The 13,745-nt window shown below is 37.1% G+C and overlaps 1 protein-coding gene across 1 annotated transcript in view; it reads left to right on the plus strand.

The window, feature by feature from the left end:
- The window catches only part of LOC149780851 (uncharacterized), a 172,607-nt gene that overhangs the window by 4,777 nt on the left and 154,085 nt on the right, over nt 1-13,745 (plus strand). Inside the window, exon 2 of the mRNA XM_089937935.1 lies at nt 2,914-6,648. Coding sequence (XP_089794061.1) covers nt 2,923-6,648 — 3,726 coding nt within the window. The 5' untranslated portion in view covers nt 2,914-2,922. The remainder of the gene's footprint in view (nt 1-2,913; nt 6,649-13,745) is intronic.

The raw sequence follows: 13,745 nt of genomic DNA on the forward strand, positions 1-13,745 counted from the left end.
ATAATTTCTACCTCTCTATCTCCATGGAATGCCAGATTTGGTCAGTTGTATTTTCATTTAACTTCTACATTTTCATGAAATTGATAGCTTCTTTTTCCATGATTTTGAGACTGCACACTCTTTTGTTTTTCCTTTCTTTAATCCTTCTCTTTCCCTATTTATTTCCATCCTTGGCTTTGTTATTCTCAAGATTTAATTTTACATCTTTACCCAACCAAAGTTCATTCTAAATAGTGAAAATCACTTTGAGATAAAGTTAGGTATCATTTAGTGGATTTTTCAATGACCACTTGCTACATACTGTCACTTTCTCCTTGTTGAGACTTAAATCTATGGTTTATTTTCTTTATTTGTTTTAATATCCATGTTACTTTGTAAATTTAATTATATTGTGAGCTTGTCCTTAATGACTGAGGATAGAGTTTTGGCCTACCTAATTTTTGTCATTTATTTTAAAGGTGTTTACTAAAATTTGAGTTCAAAGTCTGACTGTTTACAATTCAACATAGTTTTTCTGTTGACAAGTATGTTGTGTCTTAGGTGAAGTGAAATAAGTATATATACATATAGGTTTTGTAAGCAATGTCTTCATTCCTTTTTCATAACAGTCTTTGAGAATCTATGATCATCGTGTTTGGTTGTGTTCAGATATAGTTTGAGAGGAATCATTTATTTAAATTATTAATGGAAAGACAAAGTGCTAATAGACTTTTTGGACTAAACACTATTTTGGGATTTTTGTGAATTCATTCATAGACGTTCTGGATTATATCATTGTGATACATTAAGACTGTTGGTACATCAATACATTCAGATTTATTGAAATTTGCACTGAAGGGAAAATAATTATTTGTTGAATTTTACTGAACATTTTGTTTTCCCTTTATTCTATTATTTAGTTTAAGGCCACAGCCATAACAAAGTAAATATATTAATATTTGTGTAGCTAAGAACATCTTTGCCAGTAATGGTACTTTAATATCAATGTGTCTGCTTCAGACATGTTTGCAAAGGGAACCATGTATTACTAGAAGAATTTGATAAGACATTATTATTCTTAAATAGCTGGATGTGAAACTTTCTCATCCAGTGGATAGTATTGTTTGAAATTAAAAAAATTTTTTGGGGGGGAATTGTAATGTTATATGAAATATTAGCACAGATTTACATGTCATAAGCAGTTGTGTGTGTGTGTGTGTCTCTCTCTCTCTTACTACAAAATTTGATAATTGTAATACATTGCATTTTCATTTGATGTTAGATGCTAACAAAATTGCTAGCTGATGATATTTCTATCTTGTGATGTTAAGATGGCAAAGAGGTGCAGCTGCTACATCCACCACAGACTGACTTCATGTCCATGACACAATCAGAAAACAATCTACAAAATCTTCACACTCATCAGTGGTAAAACAAAGGTGACACACAGTGTGTGGGTTCTTCTTGTGATATCACATTGACTTGAGTCAAGGAAACTGCTGGCCTGGAGGGTTATATTTTGACATGTACATTTAAACTTAAATTTCTTGCTAGCCTTTGATGGCATTGAGATGAAATGTTCAGATATTGCAGTCGTCAGAATGCTCCGTGGACTAAGTGGTTAGAACATCTGCCTTGGATGTGGGAGGTAATGGGTTTGAACCCTGGCTGAGTCATACCAAAGACTTATAAAATAGTACTAGCCTCTGCCTCACTTGGCATTCAGCAGTAAGAGATTAGTGTTAGGACTGGTCGGCCTGGTGTCAGGATAATGTGACTGGGTGGGACATGATTCTGCATGTCCGTGGCATGATGTCCCAGTGCTAACATCACTATAATCTCGTACTGCAGACATTGTAGCAATGACTGAATTTTTTAAAAAGCTATGTTAAAAATCCAGATCACACATGCACACAAGTCATCATACTGAATAATTTAGAGATAAGTGATATTGGGGTCTTGGGTCTTCGTTTAACTTACAGTACTTCACTGCACAGTGACTTTTGAGTGAATTTATAATCTGTAAGTATTTATGGACAAAATTATCTAGTTTTCAATGCAAAATACTTTCTTGATAATTCAGAGCATAATTTGACACCCCAAAGTAACTTTTTATAACCTCATTTGGCTTATCAAGGATGGTCCCTGTCACACAATTCATGGGTCAGTCCCAGTTCAGCAGAAAAAAATGGAGGTAGGCCTTATAACATAATCAAGCACTAATTACTGCCACCCCAGTCTCCTTGCCATCTCTATTCCACCCCAACCCAATTTAATTACTGGGCTATAGTGGGGCAAATATTGTCCCCCCCCCCCCCCGTATACTTGCTTATAAGAGCCAGTAGCTTCTCATGGGTAAGTGGTTCTTCCTCCACCATTAATACTGGCCGCCATGCATAGCCTATTGTGTGCTGAAAAATGGCGTTAAACCCAACAACAATAACAACAAGATGCTTATCACATAATGTACATGCAGACCTGGGTCTGTGCAGTTTGTTTTGAAGTAATTAGTGGAACAAACAGCATAGGCCCTGATCTGCAGGTGCATTATACCATGGCAGATCAGGATTTATGTTGTTTGCAGTTTTAGTTGATTTATAAGCAAGTATGTATGGAATGTTGATTTTGCTTCATGAAGAAATCTTTGTGGCATTGTGTTTAGTTTGTAACCAGAAGAGTCCAGATTCAAATCCTGACAAAACCAGGCTAGGCCAAGTCAGCTTATATGGCATGTCTGTGGGGGCAATATACTTTACTCAGATTGTGTTGGAAATATATAACTTCATAGATGTTGATGTACTATTAAACATTAATCAGTCACTCTCCCATGAATATGTGGAAGTCCATAGTAGAATAGGAAGTATAAAGCAAGAACTGCGTGAGTTATTTGTGTTCTCCATTTCAGATTCAAAATATCTGTGTTCTCCATTTCAGATTTAAAAAATGAGTGAACAAAGTCAAATGCACCAGCAACAAGAGGCCCTTCGTAAAGATGTTTTAACTGTTTTGAAGAAATTCCCAGGTGGAATTCCAAAAGACCAAATTTGGCAGTATGTTCTAAAGTACACAAAACATCATGTGAGTGCAAGGAAGTATGGAGTCTCAAAAATGTCTGATATCTTGGTCTGGTGGCGAGAAATCGAAACAGTTAAGGAAGAAGGAAAGCCCACAGTGTTGCGTTTGAAAGAGGAGGTTTTATTTGATAAATATTTTGATAGTGTAACCTCTGAAGGTTGGACATCATCTTATTCGCTTCCCGATCCAAAAGTTACACCAATTCAACAAAAGCCTTTGTCAAACACTACCTTAAACCCTAGTTCCTTCATGACTGGACAAAATGTAAAGTCACGAACACCATTAATGGCAACTCCTATGACAAATGCTAGTTTGATGATGAACTTGCCACCTGAGGCTAGTAAGGTATATGCTATTGGAGGGTCTGAGGAACAAAAGAGGCAGTTACATTTGTGTGCACCACAATCGAACCATGATGATTATTTAACTTCAGATCGTGAATCAGAACCTCAAGATCATCATGGAAATCAACAGAATGCAAGCTTCCTCACTCAGATTCCTGGTGCAGATGGCACCAATACTTTGTTAGGACAACCAGCTACAAAGTCTTTGCTAGGGCAGCCAAGTATAGGCTCCTTGTCTAGAAAAGAAATGTGCTCACATACAAAGCAGCCTATTTTATATTTACCATCATCTATTCATGTTCCATTAATCCACCAGCCATTGTATCTTCATTCTCCATCGCAGATTCAATCAAATGTTCCTGTTAAAAATCCAGCTGTGGCATCAACAGTAGTTGCTGAAGATGCAACACATGCAAAAATAGAAAGAAAAGCAGTTGCTTTAGATTCATCAAGAACTTCAGAAAAAGCATGTAAAGAATCCACAATAAAGATGTCTTCACAGGAAAGAAATGGAGCACAAGATTCTGATGTTTGTACTTATAAAAGCAGAAAATTTTGGGGAATATCCTGGCCTGTAGGGATTTCTGAAAATGTATTTAAAGACAACCTTGCGTCCATTTTGAAACAATTTCCAGAAGGTCTGGAACAAAGTTCATTGCTAAAGCAATACAAAGAGAGATACAACTTTGAGATTATTCCAGAGCATTTTGGACTTAAAGACCTGTCTGATCTTTGGATGTATCTGTCAAGTGTTGTAAAATTTAAATATGGCAAGAAATCTAAATTCTGTCTTAATCCAAGTTACTATGCCATTAGAGGGAGCTTACAGGAACAGCCACCAGTGAAAAAGGATGCTTCCATCTCCCACATCCCGCAACAATCATGTCTGAAATTGGCACAAGAGAGTCCAGGTGTTCAAGCTGGGAAGTTCTTTGGAATATCTTGGCCAGTATGGATTTCTGAAAATGAATTCAAAGGCAATTTGGTAGCAATTTTGAAACAATTTCCAGAAGGTCTGAGAGAGAATAAATTGATAAAAGTATATAAAGAGAGATATGACTTTAAGATTGTTCCAGAATGTTTTGGACTGAAAGATCTTTCTGGTCTTTGGATCTACTTGGCAAATGTTATCAAATTTAAACGTGGCAGAAAACTGAAATTACGTCTTAATCCAGATTATTGTTCTGACAAAGTAAACGTAAAGGAAAAATCAACATTGAAAAAGTATGCTTCTTGTTTAAAGATGTCAAAGGATGGATCAAATTTACAAGCTGAGGAATCATCTAGTCAATCAAATGTACATACTGAAAGGATGTCATCACTTCAGTTACTCAGACACTCATTTCAGCAAATAAATATTTCTGACCCAGAACCAAGACTGTCGCAGTTACAGCCTATTTCAGTTGTGGAATTACATAAAAATCCAGCTGTTGATCAGGGAACCAGTCTGGAGTCGAGAATCAGTTGGCCACCGGAACTTTCAGAAGCAGACTTTAGACAAAATCTTGCTGACATTTTGAAGAACTATCCATCTGGACTGAAACAAAGTAATTTATTAGACATTTACAAGCAGAGACACAACTTTAGTATAGTTCCTGAGACATTTGGGCTGAAGAACCTCTATAGTCTTTGGAAATATTTAAAGACTGTTGTAAAAATTAAACAGGGTAAGAAATTGAAATTGTGTCTTAATCCAAAGTACCAAGCTGTCAGATATAGCTTGCATGGACAAATGAAAAAGAAAAAAGATAAAGATGCTTTACACTCTCAAGTTTCTCAAGAACCATCAACCTCAGAAATGAAAAAGGATGGATTGTCAACTTTCCAGTCACATCAGCAGATGAATATTCCAGTCCCAAAACCAGAACCCCTTCAGAAACAGCCAATTTCAGCCCTAGAATCATATGACAATTCTACTCAAAGGCAGAGGGGCAGTCCATCATCTGGAATCATGTCGCCACCAGAAGAGGAGTTTCCACATGTGAGTGACATTTTAAGCAATTATCCAGATAGACTTCAGCAGATGAATATTTTGGTCCCAGAGCCAAAATCCATTCAGGAACATCCTATTTCATATCTAGAATCACATGAAAATTCTGCTTTAAGTGAGCAGAGCAGTATGTCATCTGGAATAATCTGGCCACCAGACGTAACAGAGGAAGATTTCAAGCATAATCTGGCTGACATTTTAAACAACTATCCAGATGGTATGAAAGAAAGTGAATTAATATACATGTACAAGCAGAAATACAACTTAGATATAGTTCCTACAAAATTTGGACTGAATGATCTCTTGAGCCTTTGGATCCATTTAAAGAGTGTTTTGCGAATGAAATATGGCAAAAATCTTAAATTATGTCTAAACCCAGATTACAGTATCATGAACAAAAGCTTGGATGAAGAACCAACTCAGAAAAAACACGTTTCCTACTTTCAGATTCTACAGCAAACATTGGCATCAGAGATGATTAAAGAAGGCTTAAATAAAGAAGCCAGAGAGTCCTCAGATGTGCATTCACTCAAGCAGCCCAGTGTGTCAGAAGTACCGCAATTACATCCAGAGTCACGTGTCATTCCATTGGTTGAATCTGAAAACATGGATTGTCTTTCCATTTTGGTGAAACCCTTTGAGAAGAAACTTTTTGAGCAGACGGAAATAACTTGTTCAGTTGTATACAGGCCAAAGAAAGGAAATCCTAGACAAGAGGACATGGAGAAGATAGCTAAAGAATGCATAGATATACTTGCCGAGGCAAATGAATATGTATCACCAGAGAGGATTGAAAAACTGCTGCTTCAGCGATATCAGGTCAACAAGCTGAATGAACTTGGTCTTCATCATATTGATCAGCTCAGTTGTGTACATGATCACAACCGAACACTGTCCAGAGTTAATGTTTATGTTCAATCATTCATCAAGACTAGGTCTTTGTGCACTCTTTATGAATTGTCAAAGTGTCTTCGTGAGTTTGTTCCAGACAAAGAGGAGTTTTTACATCTAAAGCTTGGACCAGTTCAGAGGTTGCCTGTGGTCTATGAACATTTCAAGTTTCCTCCAGATCAAGCAATCGTCCCAGAAATCACAAGCATAGACATCATGGGGCATTTCCGCAACTACCTGAACAAGACCCAGAAATGGACATCACCTTTGGAATTAGAGGACTTCATGAATTACCTTGTGGAGCAATACATGGCAGAAAATGCATATTACCTTGGAGTCAGAATCCGCAGCATGCCTTTGATGACACAGGTACATGTATATGCATATCTTTTTTGCCCTGCTATAAATATGGTTGGATGGTAAAGTTTTGCTCTTGTTCACCCCTCTTTCCATTCAGTTCTCTCCATGGTCAGATTTTGGCTTTAGGTCAATTTTCAGACATATTGTTAAATATTCAACCTCAGATGGTGAAACCACTTTCATGACTAATTGTCTGGTGGATTAACCAAAGGTGTTGATATTAAGCTGCAATAAAAAGAACTGACATTCTCTACAATCTGATCCACAAATTTGTTAGAGGCAATAGTAAAAAGGAACACTAACTTTTAATATTTAGCAGAATTCATTAATTAATTGCTTTGTAACCTGTATTGGTCATCAGCCTTGCACCAAGCTTTTATGATTTTGCAAGGTTCTTTTATATTTACGGCTGGACAGCATACAAATGGAAACAAAGCAGTGATGCACATCAATTCTTATTCTCACTAAAGTGGATTAGTTTGTTTGATACAGAGTGTTTAAATATATATGCAGATTATTACCTTCATTTTCCCATTTCCAGTAAAGTAATCTGGGTTTCCATTTAATTCTGATAAAGTGGTAAACATCTCCAGTACCTGCATTTCATAAGTTCTTGCATAAGTTCTTGCATATTCAGTTTTATTCAATGCCATATTTCTCTTTGGCAGCCTCATTTTGGAAGTAGTAGGTTCATGTCTTTATACCCATAATAAGAGTTCAGATAATGGGTCATTGTGGGTTCTGCATAAATTTCAGTGCATGTTACATGGCAGCCATTATATGTCTGGTGGTTGAAGAACTGTGACCCCCTTCCTCCTTCAGAAGAGCCACTGATCAATAGCATGCTATTGGCATGCTTTCCCACATAACTATGTTGGCCAAGCCTGAGGCTTAGACCCACAGTGACAGGTGAGATGTCAGTGATCTGTGTAGGCGAGTGTTTTAGACCACTCTGCTGACTGGGGCCACTCTGATGTTATTCTACAATTAAATTCCTGAACTAGTCTTAATTGATTTGGCTCCATTTTTAGGGCAATTATCATCATATTTGGAGTTTTAGTGTTGTCACTTCAAAAGTTTTGAATAGAATCTAAAGGTTATCTTCCCAGTGTTCAGAAGTAAGATAATATGAATAGATGTATATTTTTTTGCTGATGTATTCTTATGTTAAAGACATTCTGTATGTTATGAAACAATATCAGAACTGGGTGATGTTCATTGACAAAGATTTCAATCAGACTTACCACCAATTGCAGTTCCCCCAAAACAAACACCAGAAATGCAACCAGAATTCTTCATATGTAAAAGAACATTATCATGCTAAGTGTTCCTTATTGGTAGGCAAGGATTTATAATGCATTAAGTTTTACTTACATATAAGTCATATAGGTCATTAATGCTAAGTGTTCCTTATTGGTAGGCAAGGATTTATAATGCAACCAGGTTTACTTACTTATGTCATACAGGTCATTTATGTACATTTACTCATCTTAAATTAAATATAAATTGTTGTTTTAAAATTTAATATTAATTTTGTGTAATCCAAGTCTATTCAATCCTAATTATTGAATGCTATGCACCTTAACTGTAATATATTAACTTCTAGACGAAAATTATCGATGACTGTGGAGTTGTACAGCGGTGGCCTGTAATAAAATGGGTCATAATAGAAGCACATCGAGTCTGATCATCACACTATAGGGTAGTACGAATTTGTTTATCAACATCCGTAGCTTTCATTGTGACATCATAGTGTGCGATATTCAGTCCAGGTTGTACTGGATCGCACCTTTTGGTCGATCTTGTCCAAAATTATCCACATACTTTAACATCGATTTTGCCGTATGTACTTCTCAGGGTTTGTAAATAATGACCTTTGAAAGGAATACAAATGTAAGAGAATCCAAATAAAGTGAATATTTGCCATTTATAGGTATGCAGAGCCAAATTCTAAAAAGATTAGATCTATTTCAGAAATAGTACAAGTTGATTGCCATCATGACCTGTATGACATTTACTGTAGATGTTATACTTGCTTGGCTCATAAATACACAATCATACCAATAGAGATATTACTTTTCCAGACAATATTCAGGATAACTTGATAATTTTCTTATTACATTAACAGATGGTAAAAGTAGCAATTATAATTTAGTGTCAGGATATTTGGTTAAGTGATGGTAATTAGCATGTAACAGATTATTAGTTCAGTAATGGTCATACAGGTATGATAGTGGAACCATGAGGAAAATTGGCACCATAAATAATTAGCATTTAATGGCATGTCAGCACAATGATGGCCATATGACTCCTGAGTAATGGTGATACCATGAGTAATAGTGGCATCAATGGCAATAGTGACACCATGAGTAACAGTGACACCGTTGGTAATTTTGGCAGTATTGCTTCCAGCACAATAATGGTTATATGGTTTTATGAATAATAGAGGTCATGAGCAATAATAGCACCTTGAGTAATTATAGGACCATGAGGAAATCACATTTCGAAAGCGTGTCAGCACAATATTGATTATATGGCACAATGAATAACATAGGCATTTAACAGCATATCAGCACAATTATAGTTACCATATATTCCCTATTTAACACCCCCACTCTAATTAATGCCCCCTTCCGTTTTTCAATAAATGTCTGCTACAGATCCATAATTACAACAAAATGCTGCAGCAGTCTCAGTTGATCATACTGTTACAATGTATATATCAATGTATAAATTACTAAAGTCACAGGCACATGTGTAGTGTTAAACATAATGTCATAGCTGGGCGGCAAGTTCAGAGACTTACCACTCCTACTTAAGCAGCTGCCGAGTGGTAAAATGTGCTTTTTGATAATTTTGACTGAATTTAGTGGCAGAAAGACCCCCAGATGTACATGTGGTCACTATAAGAGTTCATCAAAAGAAAGAGATGGTTTTCATTATTGTGCTGTAATAAACATCCTCCCCCATTTGCAGATGATGGAAAGAGATTGAAAATGAGAATATGATGGAAAGGTAATTAATGGCTTGAATCACATTACTCTTTTGAATACGTTCCTTGATCACATTAACATTAAGAATATAAGCCCTTCTAAGTCCCAAATCCAGCCCTCCCAAAGACAAAAATACATCTTTCTGTCTATAACATACAGACAAAGGGCAATAAGTCTTGCCCATTACATCCCCTTTGTACCTACATGTGGTGCTAGATTAAAGCTTTCACTGTGAATTGGACATAGTTAACTTTGCCTCCCGAAAACTAGTTGGATTTTGTGTTACAGTCATCCATCCATTAAGGATTACATTATTTTCAGACTTGTTAACTCTTATTCTATAGATAGTGTACTTTATATTTTAGATTTCAACCATATTTATCTGAAATTTCTTTACCAACATGGACTTTACCTCTGTTTTTCTGACCACATTGTTCTCGCAGCTACATCTTAATAGAATTACATATTTGTAGTTTGTGTTCACATGCACTATTTAGTTAACACTCCTAGCATTTCATGTGTCTCGTTGTTAATGTTGTTCACTATTATTATTTTACTATCTTCATTCATTTGTCATTTCAGAACATAGCAATATTAATGAAGTGTATGAAGCACAATTTTATTTTTTTAAGGATTCACATGTTTCATGCATTGCCTGTGCCAAGTGTACATTGTCAGCTACATGCAGCATGTGCGCTGATTGGTCAGATGCTACATGGTCGATAGTGCTTAGGAAAAATTCAAAGAACAAGGAGAGATGGGGTAAATCAAAATCTGAGAGTACTGCTGTATTCCATATCTCCTAAGACAATGGGTGTCACACACTGTTAACATCATTAACTGTTAGTATTATTATTTTTCTCTCTTTATTCACTGTCATTTCAGAACATAGCAATGACGACAAAGTGTACGTTTGGTACAACAGGCAATGACAAAGTTGATTAGTTCTGGCCAACTTTTCCCCATCCTTTCATCTTCTTCTGTCCTAGCTGAGAGTTTCAACACTATGGCTATATGTCCCCCTGCAAGCATGACTTTAGGGCTTCTTAAGTCAGGGTGCAAGGGGTTTATCAATGAATTGAATGTGTCATACCATCTAGCCACACCTTAGTTTGATGCCGTGCTTTTTACCAGCCATACCATCCAGCTGTATGGCCTGCGATCCTTACCATTCAGTTGCTATGGATTCCATGGTATACTGTACCATGCCTCATCAAGCAGAGCTGTGGAATGTTGTATTTGATGGGTATCTTATTCGTAGATCCATCTGTTCATTAATTGTTACAGCATCACTGATAATTCTGCTGTCTATACTACCAGTTGTACAAATGACTCCGATATCAACAGAATTTGATTTTGACAAGCTGTCTGTACTGATCTGACATCTACATCCTACAAATACAGCTAACAATTTACTCAATGCTTACCCTCTGGAATAGTACCCTGACAGCGTTAGAGAAGACATCCATGCCTCGTCTATACCTTCTGGTATGCATTATGCATACTGACTGTTTAGATCAACATGATAGCTCACATTCAGGTCCCCATGGAGAGGACTAAATATAGTTTTAGAGCGGCTGTAGAGGAAATATATTGGGTGTTCATGAATTCAGAATGTTCACCACTCCCACTTCTACTCTGGCATAAAGGGTCAAGGCCTCAGTTGATATTGATGATGAGGAAGTAAACCTCTCCTTTTGTCTTCTGCAGCAGTTGGGAAAAATCAAGGAAGTTATGGAGTCTGTCTGTCATGATCATTGATTCAGATAATTCCAAAGTCTTTTTTTTGTTTTTACTTCTGAGACTCAAATATCAGTGTCCTTTATATCTCACTGGTATAGAACTCATTCTGACGCCTTTTCTGTCAATCTCCCACCATTAGACAAAAACTACGCTGCTGTCAGTATGACTCTGCCTACCTACTAGAGAGGGATAAAGGAGTTATACATGCCACTTTGAACCTTGTTTGCAACATCTTAGGCATGTGTTTATTGTTGTATTTGCACTCACTACTGATTTTCTGGCTGATGGATAAGGCTGGCGGTGGCCATGCCTGGTAGTCTACAGCTGGAATATTCAAGGTGATTAACCAGGTGTCCCACCATGCAATCGTGAATGCTTTGATGGCTCTGACTAACTTGGATGTTGTCTGACGGATGCATGCTTATGCTTTACCATACTCCAGCCTCATCACTCCCTGGCCCTGTGAACTACTCCCGTTGGATCACTTCTACTGTTTGGTGGCAAGATAGAGGTAGAATAGGGACAGGCATTCCACAAACTGCCCTTCAGAATATTTCTGCACAACAATCACATTATAAATCATCTCCCAATCTCCCTCAAAGATGGGATGACAGGAGATGATGGGGATGTGGGATCATTTGCTTCTCAACCAGTGAAACAGCCATAATCCAAACTGTATCAATGGAGACAATCTGCTAATCAGTCTTGAAGGCAGTCATCATATGGAGGTAAGAAACCAAGTCTCTCTACCCCCAAACCTGCACTCTCTCGCCATTGACTCATGTGCCTGATTGCCCATAGACAGCTACCTGGTAGGCACCAAACTCTTGTATTTAAAATAGTACTGGATCAGTCTATTCCTTCAAGAGTGAGTGATTCAAATTGTATCCAAGGGACTTACATCTCGTTTTGCTATCTCTCTCCCTTTTCATACTCTCCATTGATGACAGAAGTACCATCAGACTTGGTAAAGGATTTGTTTTTACAACAAGATATCATAGCACTTATCGAGATGAAGGCAGTAGAGATTGTTCAAAATCCACAATCTCTGGGCTTTTACTCCAAACTTTTTCCAGTCTGAAAGGCAATTTCAGACCAATCATCAATCTCAGTCATTTAAATCAAGTTATCCTTCCACTAAAATTCAAGATGGAGACAGCCAGATCAGTCCACCTCTCCATCCATATGAATTTGCAATCAGTCTCAATATGACAGATGCATATTTCCATATTCCCATCCATCCATCCTCATGGAAATTCCAATGGTTCGCATACCAAGGAACTTGTTATCAGCTTTGTGATCTCTTTTCAGCAAGAACATAAGTCCTTAGGCCTTGATGAAACTACTCAACTTGGCTGTTTTCATATTCCATATGGCATCATCAACCCCCATGGTGGCGTATTTTGTTGACATTCTTCAAAACAAATAGTAAATTCTGTTCTAGTCAAAGAAGTCATTTATCTTTTTCTTCATCTTGGTTTTCTGTTATATTGGAAAGAGTTAAATCTGTATCTCTCTCAAAAGTTTGTCCATATGGCTATGAAATTTCTCACTTAATACATTTTCCTCACCCATGGGTGGCTTGAGCATCAACTACATTTCCAAAAAGAGAGGCCAGGGAGTTTCTGTGACTCCTCAGATTATTCAGTGGAGCAGTGGATATTATCCCACTGGATCGCCAATATATGTGCCCTCTGCAGATGGCTTTGCTCTCAATGGCAGCTGTTTTCACTGTCGCTCGATTATCATATCAGTGTAATGACTGAGATTGTATCATTCCTGGACCAGTGATGCAACCACGGCTTGCTCATGACATGAATGCCACTCAAACATCCACCACTAGATCTGACAGTATGCACAGATGCAAGCTTCCAGGATTGGGGAGCCCATCTATGCACAGACTTTGACACTGTCAGTGACCAATGGAGTCCAATAGGTCTCCACATCAATCTGTTGGAGATAAAATCTATCATTAAAGCTTTAAAATTTTTGAGTGACCATCTTCAGAACTCGGTCATGTTCATCATGTCAGCCAACTTGGTGGTAGTGATGTATCTCCTCAAACAGGGCAGTACAAATCACCCCAGCTCTGCTTTTTGGTCTGGGAATGTTATCATTGGTATGCACAATGCAGTATTGACATCCAGATCGGACATATTCTGGCAGACCCAGTGTCTTGGCTGAGTTATGTATATTTGATTTAATTGAATTGTTTGTAAGTTTTAAAATCTTTTTATGTTTAATTTCATTACATGTCAAAGTAATGTAATCTTGTTTACTTGATTTGGCATTTGTTTCCCCAAAAATTCATTTTGACCTGACTCTTTTCATAAACACCTAATAATATAAACACTGTTTCTGTTTTTGACT

The sequence above is a fragment of the Sinohyriopsis cumingii genome, chromosome 16 (assembly GCF_028554795.1).
Source record: "Sinohyriopsis cumingii isolate HCF-2022 chromosome 16, ASM2855479v2, whole genome shotgun sequence".
NCBI classification, from domain to species: Eukaryota; Metazoa; Mollusca; class Bivalvia; order Unionida; family Unionidae; genus Sinohyriopsis; species Sinohyriopsis cumingii.